At 44.7% G+C, this 22441-nt stretch overlaps 1 protein-coding gene across 1 annotated transcript in view; it reads left to right on the top strand.

The window, feature by feature from the left end:
• LOC311233490 (A disintegrin and metalloproteinase with thrombospondin motifs 2-like) overlaps positions 1-22441 on the top strand; it is a 414816-nt gene that overhangs the window by 355206 nt on the left and 37169 nt on the right. Inside the window, exon 24 of the mRNA XM_084320457.1 lies at positions 19649-19802. Within this exon, the coding sequence (XP_084176583.1) occupies positions 19649-19802 (154 nt within the window). The remainder of the gene's footprint in view (positions 1-19648; positions 19803-22441) is intronic.

The raw sequence follows: 22441 nt of genomic DNA on the forward strand, positions 1-22441 counted from the left end.
TCTTCCAAGTCACACACTGGTAAAAACTTCAAAATCTGACTGTGATCTGGCCAGTTGGCCTTTATAAAGGGCCCCAGATCTCTTTGTCATTGGTTCAGATACAGTGATGCAATTTTACTAGCCAGTCAACGCACCATACGCAGTATATACTCATCCAATCGTTCCACTTTACGTGCACAGCAAGTGTCCCTCCCTTTTCCCTTACTTGCGTTACTTCCAGTTACATAGTTCCTTCAAGTATGAGAAAGTCCCTCCACTTCTCATCTTATTCAGACCCCACAAAGGGTTAACCAGTTTAATGCGTCTGCCGGCCGGAGAGCTCCGGGAAGAGGCCCTGTCTGGCAAGGTCGCATAGTTATGGTCAACTCCCTACTGCAGGCTCATGGAGGGAGGGAGACAGATGCATCTGTACAGACCAAGCAGTATTGAAGTGAAAGCAACTCACACCTCCAGCATGAGTACATAGTACATAGCCCAACACTACAGATATACACAGATACACATACATGTATAATACAGTACATATATATATAGCATACAGTGTACACATATATATGCACATACTTGTACCTATCCTTGTCTACTCTACGCAGGGTGTGACAAGCTGCTGTGGAAAGCACCCTGCTCAGAGATGGCATTCCGAAGGGGCCCCCCTTCGTTCTCACTCGCCCCAACTCAAGGGGATGCAGACGAGGGAGACTGCTGGCTATATAGTACATAGCCCAACACATACTACAGATATATACAGATACACACACATGTATAATACAGCACATATATATATAGTATACAGTGTACACATACATATGCACATACTGGTTTTATTCTATGCAGACAGGACAGGGTTAAACTGTGCCGACTTGCTCTCAGCTCAGGCCTGCTCTTCACTCCGACTGCACATTAACTGTAACATAGTTTTATAAGTGTATAAAGAGTATACAGGTCATATACATAGCTCCAATCATATATAATAAACATAAGAATATTATACAAAGTGTCACTCGTTGACTTGTGGCACTTAACCTGTGTTTACACATAACGTGTTTCTATTCCATTGTCCAGGAAGAATCTACAGACATTCCCCATAATCATATATAAGATCAGGATGTCATACTACCCAGTGTCACTTAGTTGGCTGTGACACTTTACACCCCCTCTGTCATCCTGGTCGGTCATTTTCCATTGTCTTAATAGCGTCTGTACTGGGGGACGAGATGGCGATTGTGGGGTCACGTGGCTGTGACTCTCCACACCCCCTCTGCCATCTTGGTACCTTGTTACCCTGGTAGCCGGCGGGAAGACTTGCATCTGTTGTTCCCTGGCTGGACGGCTCGACAGGATAGGGGTCACGTTGTTGCTTGGTATCCGGCGGGAAGACTTGCATCTGTTGTTCCCGGCCGATGCACCCAGGTTGTTGTCGTCTTCGTCATCTTGGTCATCTTGGTCATCTTGGTCATCTTGGGGTCACCCCCTCTGACCTCTTGGATCTCTCCCATAGTTTGAGGTAGGTTGATTTGTCACTTTGTAGCAGCAGTCCTCTATTGAAGTGTGGTTGGCCTGGTCGTGTGACCCTGTCCGTAGGCCTCGCAGGACATCACAGATACAGTCCACAGAGGACTCATTTCTTTTCTCTCTTTCAGGTCCATTCAGGGCTCTCGTCGCCCTGTAACCTGGGTCCAGGCCGATGTCTCTCTGTCCGGTCTAGGAGGTCTAGGAGGTCTGGGAGGTCTGGGAGGTCTGGGAGGTCTGGGAGGTCTGGGAGGTCTAGATGAGGACCTTGAGGATGCTCTGGAGCTTGACCTATCCCGGTCTTCCTCCATTTCCGATTTCTGACCTGAGTCAGTATATTCCTTCTTGCCATTCGCTGCGTCGTCCGCTGACTCCGGGGGACAGCCCCCCCCCCCGTCTAAGAGTGTGGCACTGGTTCAGGTTTTGTCCCTTTACCAGCGCACCTTTACCAGCGCACATTGTTCACAGGCCTTTCGGACTGTTATCGCTCTTTGTTTGGCTTTAGGTATGAGAATGTTGTTAGTTCTCAGGTATACCAACATCCTCTTACTTCCGGCATGTCCAAGGTTATCATATACCTGTCTGATCATGTGAGTAGCCTTGTCCTTTTAGCAATGGCTAGTTAGCCTGCTATTTGCTCCTATTCGCAATGGCTATTTCAGCCTGCTCGCAATGGCTATTTCAGCCTGCTCGCAATGGCTATTTCAGCCTGCTATTCGTCTCGATGGTACTGGTTCAGGTTTTGTCCCCCTTACCAGCGCACATTGTTCACAGACCTTTCGGACTGTTGTTTCCGTCCACTTCCTTCTTGCACAGGGGTCTACCCTGTGTTGTGCTTGTCTCGGTCCAGACTGGGTAGTTAGTTACTGTTTATGTCTGGTATTAGCTCCGGCTAGTTAGCCAGCTTGTAGATTCAGGCTATGTAGCCTCTTATAGACTCAGCTCCTGCTGATAACACCAGCCTGTATCATTACGCCGGTTCCACTTCCGTCACAGTAGCAGGACTTATGCAGGACTTATTCTGATTTTAAGTAAACATTAGGTTATTTCTAGTTCAGGTGACCTGGTACCTATTTTTCTACTTAGGTTTCGACTGTAAGTAAACATTACGTAACTTTTTAGTCATGAGTGATCTTTCACTGCAATCACAAAAATATACTTTAAGTGTGATTCTTTCTTTGAGTAGAACCTTCTACGTTTTTGACTGTAAGAAAACATTACGTAACTTTTTAGTCATGAGTGATCTTTCACTGCAATCACAAAAATATACTTTAAGTGTGATTCTTTCTTTGAGTAGAACCTTCTACGTTTTTGACTGTAAGAAAACATTACGTAACTTTTTAGTCATGAGTGATCTTTCACTGCAATCACAAAAATATACTTTAAGTGTGATTCTTTCTTTGAGTAGAACCTTCTACGTTTTTGACTGTAAGAAAACATTACGTAACTTTTTAGTCATGAGTGATCTTTCACTGCAATCACAAAAATATACTTTAAGTGTGATTCTTTCTTTGAGTAGAACCTTCTACATTTTTGACTGTAAGAAAACATTACGTAACTTTTTAGTCATGAGTGATCTTTCACTGCAATCACAAAAATATACTTTAAGTGTGATTCTTTCTTTGAGTAGAACCTTCTACGTTTTTGACTGTAAGAAAACATTACGTAACTTTTTAGTCATGAGTGATCTTTCACTGCAATCACAAAAATATACTTTAAGTGTGATTCTTTCTTTGAGTAGAACCTTCTACGTTTTTGACTGTAAGAAAACATTACGTAACTTTTTAGTCATGAGTGATCTTTCACTGCAATCACAAAAATATACTTTAAGTGTGATTCTTTCTTTGAGTAGAACCTTCTACGTTTTTGACTGTAAGAAAACATTACGTAACTTTTTAGTCATGAGTGATCTTTCACTGCAATCACAAAAATATACTTTAAGTGTGATTCTTTCTTTGAGTAGAACCTTCTACGTTTTTGACTGTAAGAAAACATTACGTAACTTTTTAGTCATGAGTGATCTTTCACTGCAATCACAAAAATATACTTTACGTGTGATTCTTTCTTTGAGTAGAACCTTCTACGTTTTTGACTGTAAGAAAACATTACGTAACTTTTTAGTCATGAGTGATCTTTCACTGCAATCACAAAAATATACTTTAAGTGTGATTCTTTCTTTGAGTAGAACCTTCTACGTTTTTGACTGTAAGAAAACATTACGTAACTTTTTAGTCATGAGTGATCTTTCACTGCAATCACAAAAATATACTTTAAGTGTGATTCTTTCTTTGAGTAGAACCTTCTACATTTTTGACTGTAAGAAAACATTACGTAACTTTTTAGTCATGAGTGATCTTTCACTGCAATCACAAAAATATACTTTAAGTGTGATTCTTTCTTTGAGTAGAACCTTCTACGTTTTTGACTGTAAGAAAACATTACGTAACTTTTTAGTCATGAGTGATCTTTCACTGCAATCACAAAAATATACTTTAAGTGTGATTCTTTCTTTGAGTAGAACCTTCTACGTTTTTGACTGTAAGAAAACATTACGTAACTTTTTAGTCATGAGTGATCTTTCACTGCAATCACAAAAATATACTTTAAGTGTGATTCTTTCTTTGAGTAGAACCTTCTACGTTTTTGACTGTAAGAAAACATTACGTAACTTTTTAGTCATGAGTGATCTTTCACTGCAATCACAAAAATATACTTTAAGTGTGATTCTTTCTTTGAGTAGAACCTTCTACGTTTTTGACTGTAAGAAAACATTACGTAACTTTTTAGTCATGAGTGATCTTTCACTGCAATCACAAAAATATACTTTAAGTGTGATTCTTTCTTTGAGTAGAACCTTCTACGTTTTTGACTGTAAGAAAACATTACGTAACTTTTTAGTCATGAGTGATCTTTCACTGCAATCACAAAAATATACTTTAAGTGTGATTATTTCTTTGAGTAGAACCTTCTACGTTTTTGACTGTAAGAAAACATTACGTAACTTTTTAGTCATGAGTGATCTTTCACTGCAATCACAAAAATATACTTTAGGTGTGATTCTTTCTTTGAGTAGAACCTTCTACGTTTTTGACTGTAAGAAAACATTACGTAACTTTTTAGTCATGAGAGATCTTTCACTGCAATCACAAAAAATATACTTTAAGTGTGATTCTTTCTTTGAGTAGAACCTTCTACGTTTTTGACTGTAAGAAAACATTACGTAACTTTTTAGTCATGAGTGATCTTTCACTGCAATCACAAAAATATACTTTAAGTGTGATTCTTTCTTTGAGTAGAACCTTCTACGTTTTTGACTGTAAGAAAACATTACGTAACTTTTTAGTCATGAGTGATCTTTCACTGCAATCACAAAAATATACTTTAAGTGTGATTCTTTCTTTGAGTAGAACCTTCTACGTTTTTGACTGTAAGAAAACATTACGTAACTTTTTAGTCATGAGTGATCTTTCACTGCAATCACAAAAATATACTTTAAGTGTGATTCTTTCTTTGAGTAGAACCTTCTACGTTTTTGACTGTAAGAAAACATTACGTAACTTTTTAGTCATGAGTGATCTTTCACTGCAATCACAAAAATATACTTTAAGTGTGATTCTTTCTTTGAGTAGAACCTTCTACGTTTGGTTTTTTCAAATCTGTAATTAATTCTACTCCAGAGGCACCTGACAGCAGTCATTTCGGTTCATATTCTTTCGGCTTTTGATACCTATTTAAATAGTATAAAGCCCAACTCACTTGAACTTATGTTCTTAGCCCCGGAACCTCCAATCCGTTTTGACAGACCTATAAACCAGTGACTTGGCCGCCCAAGCACCACAGCGTCCTGTATGCTGAGGCTTCCAAGTCCCCACAAATCTGATAGGCCCGTCGGATACAGATACCCTGATGCTCGCTCTGTCCCCCCGCGTCAAGGTGCTAAGCTTGATGAGAGTTTGCAGAGTCTCAATTTTTTACCCATAGGCGCTGGTGAGTGTACATCTCATGCAGCTGATATGGCTGGTAGGGTGCTAACCCACCAAATGGTTGCTGTCAGGAAATCCCTTCCGAATGAAATAGATTACAAATTCACTTTACTTTACTCTGGGTTTAGAGCAAGGACGGACATCTTTACATATTATACTTAGAATATATACAAAATGCATGTAGTATTCTATGTCATGTTTCTTCCTAAATGACAATAACACTTTATATTATTCCTCTTGACAGATGAGCTGTATGTCAAGTGCAGTTTGCACTTGCTTGAGTCACTTGTGTCAGGGCCCCAGAGGGTAAGGATACTATTGATTCTCCTTCCGGGCTTTGAATTCCTCCCTTGTTGTCCTCACCTCTGCTTGCTGTTCTGGGGTTAGTGCGGCCCACTCGTCTGCAGGTAGGTATTGGTACTTCTTTTTCCCTGTTCTGTCCTTGGTTGTTTTTGGGGGGAACTCCTGGGAGGCCCCCCTTTTGTCAGATAGCATTTTAACTTGGTCATACAGCATACATTCGATACGTAACTGGTCTTGTGACCATGCTGCGCATCGGGCTGCCAGTGGGTTACCCCCTGGGACTCCTCTGAATAGCTTTTCAAGCAGTAAGCATGATCCTTGCATAGGTGTTCCATTCATGACTGATCCTGCTGCATCATTGAGAGACATGCTCCCGCCTCGCACCTGTGGGATTAGTTTCTCCACCATCTTATACCCTGGATCTTGACCGGGGGTCCTTACTTCTCTTTCCATCAGTTGGTCCATTGAGGCCCTTTCGGGGATCTCTAGTCCTTTGAGATGTCTCAACATGCGAGCTAGCGTCTCGTGTGCTTGTATCTCCTGAGCGAGCATCTGCTGCGCCAGCTTCTCATGAGCTAGCATCTGCTGCGCCAGTTTCTTCTGAGCTACCCGTGCCAACTTCTCCTGAGCTAGCATCTGCCGCGCCAGCCTCTCCTGAGCTACCCGTGCCAGCTTCTCCTGGGCTAGCATCTCCTGGGCTAGCTTCTCTTGTGCTAGCTCCTCCTGAGCTAGCTTCTCTTGTGCTAGCTTCTCCTGAGCTAGCTTCTGGCGTGCCAGCTCCTCCTGAGCTAGCTTCTCTTGTGCTAGCTCCTCCTGAGCTAGCTTCTCTTGTGCTAGCTCCTCCTGAGCTAGCTTCTCTTGTGCTAGCTCCTCCTGAGCTAGCTTCTCTTGTGCTAGCTTCTCCTGAGCTAGCTTCTGGCGTGCCAGCTCCTCCTGAGCTAGCTTCTCTTGTGCTAGCTCCTCCTGAGCTAGCTTCTCTTGTGCTAGCTCCTCCTGAGCTAGCTTCTCTTGTGCTAGCTCCTCCTGAGCTAGCTTCTCTTGTGCTAGCTTCTCCTGAGCTAGCTTTGGGCGTGCCAGCTCCTCCTGAGCTAGCATCTCCTGGGCTAGCTCCTCCTGAGCTAGCGTTGGTCGTGCCAGCTCCTCCTGAGCTAGCTTCTCTCGTGCTAGCTCCTCCTGAGCTAGCTTCTCTTGTGCTAGCTCCTCCTGAGCTAGCTTCTGGCGTGCCAGCTCCTCCTGAGCTAGCATCTCCTGGGCTAGCTCCTCCTGAGCTAGCTTCTCTTGTGCTAGCTCCTCCTGAGCTAGCTTCTCTTGTGCTAGCTCCTCCTGAGCTAGCTTCTCTTGTGCTAGCTTCTCCTGAGCTAGCTTTGGGCGTGCCAGCTCCTCCTGAGCTAGCATCTCCTGGGCTAGCTCCTCCTGAGCTAGCGTTGGTCGTGCCAGCTCCTCCTGAGCTAGCTTCTCTCGTGCTAGCTCCTCCTGAGCTAGCTTCTCTTGTGCTAGCTCCTCCTGAGCTAGCTTCTGGCGTGCCAGCTCCTCCTGAGCTAGCATCTCCTGGGCTAGCTCCTCCTGAGCTAGCTTCTCTTGTGCTAGCTCCTCCTGAGCTAGCTTCTCTTGTGCTAGCTCCTCCTGAGCTAGCTTCTCTTGTGCTAGCTTCTCCTGAGCTAGCTTTGGGCGTGCCAGCTCCTCCTGAGCTAGCATCTCCTGGGCTAGCTCCTCCTGAGCTAGCGTTGGTCGTGCCAGCTCCTCCTGAGCTAGCTTCTCTCGTGCTAGCTCCTCCTGAGCTAGCTTCTCTTGTGCTAGCTCCTCCTGAGCTAGCTTCTGGCGTGCCAGCTCCTCCTGAGCTAGCATCTCCTGGGCTAGCTCCTCCTGAGCTAGCTTCTTTTGTGCTAGCTCCTCCTGAGCTAGCTTCTCTTGTGCTAGCTCCTCCTGAGCTAGCTTCTCTTGTGCTAGCTTCTCCTGAGCTAGCTTTGGGCGTGCCAGCTCCTCCTGAGCTAGCATCTCCTGGGCTAGCTCCTCCTGAGCTAGCGTTGGTCGTGCCAGCTCCTCCTGAGCTAGCTTCTCTCGTGCTAGCTCCTCCTGAGCTAGCTTCTCTTGTGCTAGCTCCTCCTGAGCTAGCTTCTGGCGTGCCAGCTCCTCCTGAGCTAGCATCTCCTGGGCTAGCTCCTCCTGAGCTAGCGTTGGTCGTGCCAGCTCCTCCTGAGCTAGCTTCTCTCGTGCTAGCTCCTCCTGAGCTAGCTTCTCTTGTGCTAGCTCCTCCTGAGCTAGCTTCTGGCGTGCCAGCTCCTCCTGAGCTAGCATCTCCTGGGCTAGCTCCTCCTGAGCTAGCTTCTCTTGTGCTAGCTCCTCCTTAGCTAGCTTCTCTTGTGCTAGCTCCTCCTGAGCTAGCTTCTCTTGTGCTAGCTTCTCCTGAGCTAGCTTTGGGCGTGCCAGCTCCTCCTGAGCTAGCATCTCCTGGGCTAGCTCCTCCTGAGCTAGCGTTGGTCGTGCCAGCTCCTCCTGAGCTAGCTTCTCTCGTGCTAGTTGGCTTCCGTCTGGCTAGGGCCAGCTCATGGGTGTTAGCACTGGCTTGTTAGCCGATGTCGTGCTAGTTGGCTTCCGTCTGGCTAGGGCCAGCTCATGGGTGTTAGCACTGGCTTGTTAGCCGATGTCGTGCTAGTTAGCTTCCGTCTGGCTAGGGCCAGCTCATGGGTGTTAGCACTGGCTTGTTAGCCGATGTCGTGCTAGTTAGCTTCCGTCTGGCTAGGGCCAGCTCATGGGTGTTAGCACTGGCTTGTTAGCCGATGTCGTGCTAGTTAGCTTCCGTCTGGCTAGGGCCAGCTCATGGGTGTTAGCACTGGCTTGTTAGCCGATGTCGTGCTAGTTGGCTTCCGTCTGGCTAGGGCCAGCTCATGGGTGTTAGCACTGGCTTGTTAGCCGATGTCGTGCTAGTTAGCTTCCGTCTGGCTAGGGCCAGCTCATGGGTGTTAGCACTGGCTTGTTAGCCGATGCCATGCTAGTTAGCTTCCGTCTGGCTAGGGCCAGCTCATGGGTGTTAGCACTGGCTTGTTAGCCGATGTCGTGCTAGTTAGCTTCCGTCTGGCTAGGGCCAGCTCATGGGTGTTAGCACTGGCTTGTTGGCCGATGGTGAGCTAGTTAGCTTGCAGTCCTGTGAACGGCCGTTTTGGCTTCGTGTCACGTAGCTTTGGGCTAGGTAGCCATCCAGTTCGCCTTTCTGTGAACGGCCGTTTTGGCTGCGCTTCACATACAGTCTCCCATACTCACATACGGTATCTTTGGGCTAGGTAGCCATCCAGCTCGCCTTTCTGTGAACGGTCGTTTTGACTGCGCTTCACATCCAGTCTCCCATACTCACATACGGTATCTTTGGGCTAGGTAGCCATCCAGCTCGCCTTTCTGTGAACGGTCGTTTTGACTGCGCTTCTGTCTCTCTAAACTGCCAGACATTTTAGAGAGAGGGTTTTCTTTACCCTTTTTTTTTTTCTTTAATCCAATTTTGCGGGCTCAACCGCTCCACCAGCAATGCCCCCACTATGCAGATGCCTTTAATTTGCCACTGGTCTCCATCGAGGGCCCTACAGATCAATATCCTTTGACTGGTGTATTCTAAAACTCGGTTCTCCGTTTTTTTTTTTTTTTCAATATTTCTATTTTATTTTATTTTGGCTGTTATCTTACCGATCTCAGCCCACCCAGGGACGCCATGTTAAGCTACAGGTCGCCTCTATATATCTCAATCACCTACTCGAGATATAAACCCGCGGCCGCTCGATATCCCCCGGCGAGGTGCTAAACTCGCCAAGTTCTCGAGTCAATTTACTATTTCTGTCTAGATTACTTCAAGTCACTGGTCTTGTGATATCCAGTTGATATGAAATGTAATCATGAAGAGTTGTTAATCTCTTCTTGTTTGAAATAAACCGAATGTTTTGTCTAGGAGAACTATTATATCATCCACCATCACCGTCCTCATTTGTGAGGAATGGTCTGTAATGCTGCTCATTTGAAAGCTTGATGATATTACTTCATCGTTTAATAAGTATTACCACTGTACTAACACGTAATCATTGTTTGCACTCCCCGGCCCCTCCTGTCCTCCTCCTCCTCCTCCGTCAACGGAACCGACCGTCTGACCCTGCAGTGATTCAGACGGTCGAGATCCCACATAAGACAGAGTCAGTCTGGACACAGAGACACCGGAACCCGCAAACAACACCCATCTCCATGCATAGTATTTCTTATCAGTACATATCATATACATATATATATTTATATCTCTTAGCTGAAAAGCATTAACCAGTCAAGTGATTCAATCTGTAGTATGTTGCCAGTACAAATAATCACCTTCAGAGGAAATCAGGGCGCGGCTGGTATTTGCTGGCATTGCTGGCAGGGATCAGTCCAAGAACTCAATGGATTATAAAAAGTCATTTTTATTTCAATGAAGTTACAGAAAAAGACTATATTGGAAATATCCATTACAGTTTAAAAGATTATATAAAACAAAACATGTCATCTCTTAATCTCGGCTTGTGCCTGCATCTTGTCTTCCAAGTCACACACTGGTAAAAACTTCAAAATCTGACTGTGATCTGGCCAGTTGGCCTTTATAAAGGGCCCCAGATCTCTTTGTCATTGGTTCAGATACAGTGATGCAATTTTACTAGCCAGTCAACGCACCATACGCAGTATATACTCATCCAATCGTTCCACTTTACGTGCACAGCAAGTGTCCCTCCCTTTTCCCTTACTTGCGTTACTTCCAGTTACATAGTTCCTTCAAGTATGAGAAAGTCCCTCCACTTCTCATCTCATTCAGACCCCACAAAGGGTTAAACAGTTTAATGCGTCTGCCGGCCGGAGAGCTCCGGGAAGAGGCCCTGTCTGGCAAGGTCGCATAGTTATGGTCAACTCCCTACTGCAGGCTCATGGAGGGAGGGAGACAGATGCATCTGTACAGACCAAGCAGTATTGAAGTGAAAGCAACTCACACCTCCAGCATGAGTACATAGTACATAGCCCAACACATACTACAGATATACACAGATACACATACATGTATAATACAGTACATATATATATAGCATACAGTGTACACATATATATGCACATACTTGTACCTATCCTTGTCTACTCTACGCAGGGTGTGACAAGCTGCTGTGGAAAGCACCCTGCTCAGAGATGGATTCCGAAGGGGCCCCCCTTCGTTCTCACTCGCCCCAACTCAAGGGGATGCAGACGAGGGAGACTGCTGGCTATATAGTACATAGCCCAACACATACTACAGATATATACAGATACACACACATGTATAATACAGCACATATATATATATAGTATACAGTGTACACATACATATGCACATACTGGTTTTATTCTATGCAGACAGGACAGGGTTAAACTGTGCCGACTTGCTCTCAGCTCAGGCCTGCTCTTCACTCCGACTGCACATTAACTGTAACATAGTTTTATAAGTGTATAAAGAGTATACAGGTCATATACATAGCTCCAATCATATATAATAAACATAAGAATATTATACAAAGTGTCACTCGTTGACTTGTGGCACTTAACCTGTGTTTACACATAACGTGTTTCTATTCCATTGTCCAGGAAGAATCTACAGACATTCCCCATAATCATATATAAGATCAGGATGTCATACTACCCAGTGTCACTTAATTGGCTGTGACACTTTACAATCGCCCAGCCCTAGCCTGATGTAATATGTTCTCCCTTTGATATGTTCTGGACCAGTACAGTCAGAAAGACCAACTAACTTCTAGACGATTTATTAGGATATCATGGATCGTAGATATAGATCTTGTCAAATGTTGTGCTTAGATCTAATAGGATGATAATCGAGACTTTGTTTGCATCTGAGTTTATTCTGAGGTCACTAATTATTTTAGTAAGAGCAGTTTCAGTGCTATGGTGCGTTCTGAAGCCTGATTGAAATTCCTCCATGATGTTGTTTTCTTTGAGAAAGGAGTTTATTTGTATTGAGAATATTTGTTCAAGTATCTTGCTGATGAATGGGAGGTTGGATAGCGGCCTATAGTTGGTTAGTACATTACTGTCTAGTTTGGGTTTCTTTAGTAAGGGTCTTACGATGGCTATTTTGAATGCTTCTGGGAAATTTGCCTGTCAAATTTATAATATTTAGGACATGACTTGCAATACTCTCGAATATGCGCTTAAAAAATGCTGTGGATATAGGGTCAATACAGGAAGTAGAGGAGTACATTCCATGACAGTTTTGTAAATCTCAGTTGATGTAATGCAAGAAAACTTTCCTATGGTTACTATGGGCTGTGAGGGTAGGGGGGTAGCGGAGCCCAATCGCAAACAACAGGAGGAGATAGAATGGAGCGGTTTAGGTTTCTTTAATTGTATCTTCCCCAAATAGACAGAGTAACATCAGGAATGTGCAACAGACATGGGTTAGAATTGTTCTTGGGGGAGAATGGGGACAGGTGCACTCCCAGTGCAGCCGTAGGCAGAGGACACCGGTCTTGTGTCGAGAGAGAGAATGGGAACAGGTGCACTCCCAGTGCAGCCGTAGGCAGAGGACACCGGTCTTGTGTCGAGAGAGACTGAGAGCAGGGGTACTCCTTGTGCGGCACGAGACGTCCCGGCAGGAAGGGCGCTGGAGCGGGATTCCTGGGCACAAGAGAGACAAGATTAGGAGAGGAATAATCACAGAGCAGGTCTAGCAGTCTTCAGGTAGAGTCGTCGTACCTAGGTAGGCAGTTTAACACTGCAACGAGGAACGACAGGATCTGCCAGATGATATAGGGACCGCCTGATGATGTAATCGCTCACAGCCGCGCTGATTGAAGTCCCTCTGGCAGCGTGGGAACGCTTCAGCAGGAAGCTGCCCGTATATGGGCACGGCAGGATGAGGGCAGAGGAAGGGACAAGCCCTGATCGTGACATGGGCATGTCCTATGTTTGTATCAGGACTAATGCTGGTTCTAATTGAAGTTTGTTATTGAAGAATAATTCTAGTTCTTCACATTTTGATGCAGATGACTGTGGAGGGGTGGGGGCAGTGTTGGGTAGCTGGTCGATGGCTGAGAATAATATTCTAGGGTTTCTAGAGTTTCCAGCCATAACACTGCTATTATTTAACCATGGGGAGATTTTGTCACTTGACACATTTTACCTTTAATGGAGCGACAGCACCCAGTGTATATGATAGGGTGTTGTTGAGATTTTCAACCATGCAGTTTAAATAATTTCATATTTTGTCTGACCGATTGATAATACTTATAATTTGGAGTGCAGGCTTCTATCAGCCTTGTCGCACCAGCAACGTCATTTAGCCAGGTCTGAACTAGGAACATGCATTGCGAATTCCTTTCAGTTATCAGATCATTGATTAAGAAAGATTTGTTGCTCAACGATCTAACATTCAGAAGGGCCATTGTCAGTGATTTTGTGATGGGGGGTGAGACCGGCCTTGGCTGAGCGATGATGGGTCTGAGGTTGCTAAGTGTTACAGTACGTGTCAAGCATTTATTCTTGAGTCTGATACTAGTGAGAACAGGAACAGCATGGTTTGTTATTGGAACAAACTGATAGCAGTAGTTTGGGGGTGAGGTGGAGGGCATGGTGGAAGTTTCGGAAGTTGCAGATGCGGGCTGTCGAGGAAAGATGGCGGAATAGTTATTTTTTTATGTTTTGGAGATGCCTGGCTGTAAATCAGACCAGCATTTACCAGTTTGACCATTTTTGGTGTGAAAAGCAGGTGGGGGGGAAATGAGGGGGTGGGCGGTGGGGGTCAGGGATGAGGGGGGAAGGGGGGTTTGGTACTTTGGTGATGACCTGGCAAGAGGGAGCAGGAGGAGAGTGATACAAGGGAGGAAAGCTGGGGGGATGCCCTGCGTTTTAGGGTTGTTGATGGGGACACAGGGGAGGAAAGCTGGGGGGGAGGGGCGCCTTGTTATCATCTGCAGTCGATGGTGATCCCTGATCGATACGGGGGGAGCTGGGGGAGAGCGCTGATAGTTCTGCTGTGGATGTCCTCCACGATCCGATCCAGTCAATCTGACCTGCTGTGGATGTCCTCTGATAGTGATTCTATCGTCTATCTATCTAGGTCGTCCTCAGACAGGCCCTCCATCGGTGCTTCCAGTCATCCCGATCCTCCATGCATCTGGCTAGCTCGTTGGTGCTTTCTGTTCCCGCATCTCTCCTGAGTACGTCCTCGTGATCGATGCCCGTGTGTTGGTTCCCACAGCACAAGTTTGCTGGTTGGCATCTCATGGTGTCTCTGGCAGTGACCTGCCAGCCTCATTCTCCTGACTGCCACTTTATTGCTCACCTTTAGCACCCCCCCATACAAGTTTGCATTAGTGACATGCTCATCCCTGTTGATGTTGAGCACCACACGCATCATTCTGGTGTAGCACCCATCCAAGGACTTCTGCAGGGTGGGCTTCAAGGTCCAGCATTCACTGCCATACAAAAGGACAGACTCAACTGTTGCATGAAAGAAGTTGAGCTTGATTTGACGGGGGAGGTTGGATTTCCACACACTGGTCATGCCGTTCAGAGCCCTCCACGCAAGTGCCTTCCTCACTTTAAGGTCTTGCTCGGACGAGTTGACGCACGAGCCCAGGTACTTGAAATCACTGACTTCCTTTAGAGCAGAGCCTCCTGTTGTCCTTAGAGGTGGATGATCCGGGAGGATGTTATACATTATGACCTCGGTTTTCTTGGCATTTAGCCTAAGGCCAACCTTGGCGCACTCCGTCTCCACTCTGCACAGGAGTTCCTGTGCCTGCTCCACCTGGTCAGAGAGCAGGCTGATGTCGTCCGCATAGTCAAGGTCTGTTAGGACTATGGCGGGGTGTCGTCTCGATCTCCTTGGGGTTATTGTGAGACCAAGTTCCTGCTCCCGTCCATTGATGGCCTTCCTGAGCGCATAGTCGAGGACTATGACGAAAAGGAAGGGGGCAAGGGTGTCCCCTTGCATCACTCCAGCCAGGATGTCAAATTCTTCACTGTTGCCGTCTGGGGTTACCACCTTGGCCCTTGTACCCGTGTGCATGGTCCCTATGGCCCGGAGTAGATTGGGAGGGACTCCGTAGGCCTTGAGTATCCTCATCATCACGGCTCTGTGTATCGAGTCAAAAGCCTTTTTGAAGTCGATAAAGCACAGTACCGCTGTCCGGTTGTTCTTCTTCACCTCCTCGATGATTCTTCTCAAGGCCAAGATCTGTCGTCTTGACGTCATCAGAATTAGGTTGTGTTATTGTACTGTCTGTGTTAGAGCTTGTTGCAAGGCCCTTCTCAATGGAGTAGAATATATGTGAAGTAGGGGGGTAACGGTACGTGTATTCGTCCCGCGAATTTACGGTACGGCCGTCATGGTGCGGTACGTGCAGCCATACGACGAATACGCCCCACAGTGCAAGGTTCCGTGCGAGAACAGTGCGCGGCACACCGAGTCCCAGACTTCAGTTCAGAGCGGGTGAAAGTGCACGGAGAAAGGCACATTTACATTGGAACAGCTGTAGGGTCATTACAATTTTACAGTTTTCTTTCGTTTTCTTGTTTGCCCAATAACGTTAACCAAATGAAACCAATGGAAAGAAACACACACGCGTCGCCGACACACACACACACGCGCCAACAAACACATCAACATGCTCCCCCGCCGGACTCACAGGCACAATCAAATAAAAAAAGAAACATTTTCCGGACAGATCATCTGAGCTCCACTGTGTTTAAATCCAAATAATCCTCTGCCATTGTTGTAATATGTCATCTGTTCTCTAGTATTCAGTCTCGTCATGAAGTTAAATTCTCTCTATAGTGAAACTGAAACTTAGCAAGGATAAGTTGTTAACACTATGGTCGCCAAAAACGCCGTAGCACGTCTTTCCCCGCCATGCTCATTCTGCCAAAGACGCCGTACCACGTCTTTGATATCAATATTTCAAAAATCTGTGATCGAAATCATATTTCTCCCCCGGACACTTCAGATCTACTGTTGATCCCCTCTCAACTCTCCAACGGTTCAAGAGCGCCATCTGGTGGCCGATCGGCGGATCGCCCAGAGCGGAAACAGGAAATGGAAGCTGGTGCTCATTTCAATTCGGTCCGATCACTCGGTAATAGTCCCAGGACTCGAGCTAGACACAACGGATAGCAATCCGTTACCAATAACTCGATAAACAACATGATTTGGACGTATATACTATTATACAACCTGGAAATGGATTGCATATTTCTACATCCCATAATAGGAATATTTCTGTTCCACGCTCATCGCCCAACGCTATGAGGAAGCTACGGTAAGATTCAGCATTATTTTTTAACGTGTTCTATACTAACTGCTCTAATGATCATATCACCCACACTAGATGAATCATCTAACGTTGGCCACGGAATTATAAACGACCCCCCCCCCATCCGGTCAACATCAGATGATCAGTAGTAACTTCTAGAAGCACGTCCATTTGAAAATTTTTATCTCGCGCAGATTCCTATCAAACTGTATTTGATCATCAATATAATGCATTTGGGGCTATAAATCACGTTCTGGAGAAAGCTGCAGAAAACGATAAAAACATACTTATACTTTAGACCGTATTTTAGTATGAATATGTGAATGAAAAAGTATAACGTTGCTACACCCTGAACAATAGATACTTGACGTTGAATGGGCCATAGTAATGTCAATTTAGCAATACAATTTAAAAAGTTATAGCCCTGCAAAGAAGGTAAACATCCCCATAGACAAATAGAGCTGGCGGAGGATGGTATATTAAGAATATAAGCCTGGCGACCAAAGTGTTAAAGGGGCAGTAGGCAAGTGGATGCCTGAACACAGAATGACACCAGTATCACTGACTACCACGGCAAGCCTATAGAAAATTATTCTATTTAATAATAATAACAATTATCATAAATATAATATATACATTTAAAAAAAAGTTTTTTTAAATAAATTATATTAATAATAATTATTATACATATTTTTTTTATGTGTACCGTTACACCCCTAATGTGAAGTTACAATTTTTCCTCCAGATCTGTTTAGAGAAAATCCATTATTTTGGAACAACTGTTGACGTCTCCAGAACATGTCGAAGTTTGCAATGTAATTGACATTGTGTAGCACACAAGCAGTTGAGAGCCATTTGTTTAGCTCGAGAAGTCTGCTGAATCGTTCAGTCAATTTAGAGATTGTTGGTAAGGGGCCACTGGGATTTGCTTGGTTTTCACAAACAGTTCCATCAGGGTAGCAGTATATCTTTGTATTTCTCTTATTGTTGATATAGCCTACAGCAGAATCACCTATTATCAGCGTTGTTGGTACATTGTTTTACTGTTCGTCAGTGAGCTGCGACCTGTTCTTTATCTCAGGGCCAGGGCGTTTCCTACCATTAGCTTGTTGTTCATTAGCTTCGGTGTCTTTATCATTAGCCAGTAGCTGTGGTGGCTTGTCCACTTTTCCACAGCGCCTCATTCTTCCCGAGCCGCGTGGGGTTGATGGCCAGGGGGTCAGGTCCTCCGATGATAATCCTGGTTCATGCAGTAGTGGTAGGTATCTGTTGTCTCTTTTTGTGTTAGCATTAGCATTAGCTGCATTAGCCATGTTAGGTGGTTGGCTTGTTGATAAAGAGGGCCAGCCAGTTGCTGAGTTTAATTCTGGGCGTTCGATATTTGCTGTTTCAGGCATCGTCATTCTGCCAGGGATAGATTTATTTTTCGGCTTTGCCCCATGCCTATTCCAGAGGGCATTTTCGTTACCGACAGTGTCACTTAGCTGGTGGGCTTTGTTGTCCTTCGCTGGTAGCTTCACAGCCGAAGTCCATGATATTGTCGAGTCAGAACTCTGGAAGCGCAGATCGGTCTTGAAGTCCTGGATCCTCGTTTCTAGCAGTGCAATCTTCTTTAGGTGCCCACATCAGTCTCGAAGTGGAGACATACTGTGTGTGTTCTGTAGTGAGAGTTGACTGTGATATAGCTGGCGGCTAAGCTAGTCCTGTTCAGTGATGCAGTCGTAAATCGGAATAAAATAGATTCACAGTTCTAGAGAAGTACCATAGGAACTGGGAGTTATTTAGAGTTGAAAGGGTTATAATAAATCATTACGGTAGCGATAAGGCAGAATGGCATGGAGCGTGAGTAAAAAAGCAACTTGTAGAGCAGATGGCAGCCTAGCTTAACCATGCAGGATGCTGAGCTAAAGCAGGGCACACAATGCAGCATGGGGTAACATGTTGTCAACTGTTAACTTGTTAGCAGAAAATACTGCACCAAGATAGCTTAGCTTGAATGAATGAGCTAATCATACAATGGTCACTGTTGGGATTTCACACATACCCATTTATTGTCAAGTAACATTATGCTTATAACCATAATATGCGTGGTCATATATTCTCTCAACATTTAGATTGATATATAGATTCACAGACACCGTGGCCATGGGTGTAGCAGAAAGTCATATGTAATGGGAAGCCTTGTTTTGACAATGGACTGTGATTGGTCACCAAACTGTAGCTACTTTCTCTCTCTTTTCCTGAAACTTCCCCCTTCTCCCACTCCAGGTATTAAAGTCCCCAAAAGTAACATAAAATCATAAATGTAACTATTGTTTCTAACAGTTTGTCGTTTACAACATTATATGTCTCAATGAGCCTCACAGGTTGAAGGAGCACTTCACCAATTTTCAACCTTAATCATATGGATTGTTTTGAGGAGGACATGTGATAATCACCTGTGTCTCGAGAGCTCAGCTGCATCAGGACCCAAAGAAACTCCTCTAGGTAATGCCACAGACCTCTAGTGACCTGTAGACACTGTTCTCTCAACTGTTTTCAACATTAGTAGAACCAACTCGAGGAAGGCTGAAGAAATGGTTGAGCAAATAGTGTCTGCAGTTCACTAGAGGTCTGCTCTATGTGACGTCACCTGGAGGAATTTCCCACAACACACATGTTGGTGAGTTACATGTCAGATTATCATCACATGTCCTCCTCACAACAGAACACGTTGGTGACCCAGACGTTACATGTCAGATTATCATCACATGTCCTCCTCACAACAGAACATGTTGGTGACCCAGATGTTACATGTCAGATTATCATCACATGTCCTCCTCACAACAGAACATGTTGGTGACCCAGACGTTACATGTCAGATTATCATCACATGTCCTCCTCACAACAGAACACGTTGGTGACCCAGACGTTACATGTCAGATTATCATCACATGTCCTCCTCACAACAGAACACGTTGGTGACCCAGACGTTACATGTCAGATTATCATCACATGTCCTCACAACAGAACATGTTGGTGACCCAGACGTTACATGTCAGATTATCACATGTCCTCCTCACAACAGAACAAATTGGTGAGTTACATGTCAGATTATCACATGTCCTCCTCACAACACACATGTTGGTGAGTTACATGTCAGATTATCACATGTCCTCCTCACAACAGAACAAGTTGGTGAGTTACATGTCAGATTATCACATGTCCTCCTCACAACAGAACAAGTTGGTGAGTTACATGTCAGATGATCACATGTTCTTTAAAATAGGCTAAGTGTCCATTTAATAGGAAGAAAAATGGAAGAAACCATAGATTCAATGAGAGATCCGACAAGGATGGCCAGATTCTGTATGTGTTGAAGTGGAAACAATTTAGTAAAGAAATACAATGAGGGAATAATAATAATGATAATAAACAATACAAGGAAAATCATAAGACGGAGTAACGGGTAAGCAGAGACAACAGCGTCCAAAGAGATGGCATCACTGATGGCTATTAATAACAAACTGATACACCCTTTTGATTGGCTGTAATAACTAACTCTAGCCCCTCCTCTAGGGCAGCGTTGCCGTGGAGACAAGTCTGTGTTCTGTCGCATGGAGATGCTGAGTCGTTACTGCTCCATTGCGGGCTACAAGCAAATGTGTTGTAAATCCTGCAGTGAAGTCAACGTGACCACAGGACCTCTCCTCACCACAGAAACCTGGACCAGGTAATAAACTCTTTTTCTGCTAGAAATAAAACATTTGGGGGGGGGGGGCATTTTCTTTAAATAGTTGCTTTTTCACCCTCTTTGGGGGTTTTTGGTTAGATTTTTCTGGAAAGAAAAGAGTAACATGACAATAACAGCAGAACACAGCAGGATGTGAGAGATTATCTAGTAGCTAAAATATACAACCAATCAAACACTTGTTCTCCACATGACCTCATAGAACTGCAGCACTTTGGTCTAATGTCTAACCAGGTTGATTCAAATTAGGGCTGCATGATTTTGGGAAAATATGTAATTGTGATTTTTCTGACATTCAATTTGTGATATATATTTTTTTTAAGCAGCCCAACTGAGGTTTATTGTAAAATGCGGCTTGCATATGACCTACGTGGTGGGTCTGCTCGGGACACAAAGCCTGGAAGTCTTTCTTTTTACCTGGGAATCGATACCGGTACCCAACGGTACCTCTTTTCTGTACTTTAATCTCTCTCTGAAGTCTCAATGTCAACATTGTTATCACAACACACAACCTAAAACTCCTCCCTACCTCCCTCTCCCAAACCGTACAACCATTTCTTTATGTTGCATGATCATGTATACATTTATTATGTATTATATTTTTTTATGTTTAACCTCTTAAGCAGGGCTTGACATTAACTTTTAACTTAACCTTCGGACAAGTGGCTCAGATATTTTACTTGTCCGAAAGCTAAACTTACTTGTGAAAATAAAGGCCTATTAAAATATAAATAAAATTGACAAGAGATTTGGAAAATTATTATGATTTCTATCTCTCTTACTATTTATTTCACTATTTGGGCAATTCTACACAATTCCTGTGAGTCTATGGAACACATCTGTAAGTTTTTTTTCAAAAAGATTCATTGTTTTGTATTTTTAATCAAGTTCTGTAGAGCAGCTTTTTCTACCCTTCAAGATTCCAAGCTGTTTTTGGCTGGGCTCCGCCCATACTCGCAATGCGCTGTATGACAGTCACCCACAGTCTGCACGAGAGAGATAGAGAGGGAGGCTAATTAATTTTGCCGCAGGGGGGGCATAATACCACGGGACAATGCATTGGTAACTTGTTTCAAATGACAATATATACCCCGTGAATATTATTGCATGGATCGGAATACGCGTGGGAGTGTGCGTGATGTGATAGAGAGAGAGCAGAGAATGAGAGAGGGAGAGAGAGAGAGATAGAGGGAGAGAGGGAGAGACAGATAGGGAGAGAGAGAGGAGATGCTCCGAGCGCTCTCCCTCTCTCTATCTGTCTGTCTCTCCCTCTATCTCTCTCACTCACTCGTCTCGATACAACGTGCCGTGAAGTGGGCCCTTTTTGCCCCTAAATAGAGCCTTGAGAACCGCGTACGAATTGATAGCTAAAGAGTCAGAGTTTAACGCTGTATCGTCGAGTTCGACTTATTCTATTGTAAAGTAATAGTCTATTATGTATAGTGTATCGTGCGGCTACCGTTCTACAGTGACCAGCATTACCACCGGTTCGTCGTACCGAGATAGTGCACTTATCCAGGCTGGGCGGCCTAACCTTGTGCCGCCATCCGAGGAGTCCTAGACGAGAACCGTTGGATATGTACACCGGAGAACCTACACCGACGAATGCAGAGCCTTTTCCGGCTGGATTATATTGCTTTGGTACTGTGGCTGCTGGAGCAGAGAACCGTCTACCCCACTGCTGTGTGGGATCTACCCTGTGAGGAGCACCGTCGAGCCCGCCTCTAGGACCCACAGAGGCTGGCTAGCTTTCATCCATGCTGCCATGCATACCGGAGTATAGCTGTTGCTTTGTCTACGGACCAAAGGATTATTGCACCGTCTCCTGTATCTGGAGTCTCTTTATTCCTCGTTGATCCAGACTTTTGCTCCCGACAATTCCTCTCCCCTGCTGGCTTACAACCGGAGGGAACCCCCTTAGTATCTCCAGCGGACTACGAGTGTGCCTTATATAATTCTTATGCTACAGGTGGTATTAATTATACCCTTCTTAATATGCTCATGGACTTACGCTCTTGACCTACTTAAGTGTTCTTCGCCATATAAGCGCGACTCATAATTCTCAATATTGTAACCTACTATTGCTGCTCTGCTAATAAATACTTCTAAATATGACTTTCTTTGTTAAGCCGTATTATTGTGTGGGTGTTCACCATATATACCGTGTACTGTATGGCCAGTAATTAAAGTACATAACTAAGTAGTGGTTTAATGATACCATACTCTCAATACAGTCAGGGAATTGTACCCCTCAGTTACAATTGGTCCTTCGAGCCGGAGGAATATCAGTGTAATATCTAAATATAATATTGATATTAACCATGGCCAGCGGTGAACACTCCACAAACGGCTCTCCTAAGCTAGAGCGGCAGCAGCGCAGACGTCAGCCACCTCCTTACCTAGAGGACTACGCTGCCAGTCTAATACCTAGCTTTATACAGACGTTAAATGCGGGAAAAGCGGATAGTAAAAGCATGTCAAACCCTAACGACCAGGCGACCTTGCCAGTAGAGACCCTAGTGTGTTCTAACGTAACTGACCAAGCTCACGGGGGGGACCAGGAGGGACATGACATGACTATACCCCCCGACAACGTCAACGGGACGGTCCCCGGAGAGCTC

The sequence above is a fragment of the Notolepis coatsorum genome (assembly GCF_963971535.1).
Source record: "Notolepis coatsorum genome assembly, chromosome: 8".
NCBI classification, from domain to species: Eukaryota; Metazoa; Chordata; class Actinopteri; order Aulopiformes; family Paralepididae; genus Notolepis; species Notolepis coatsorum.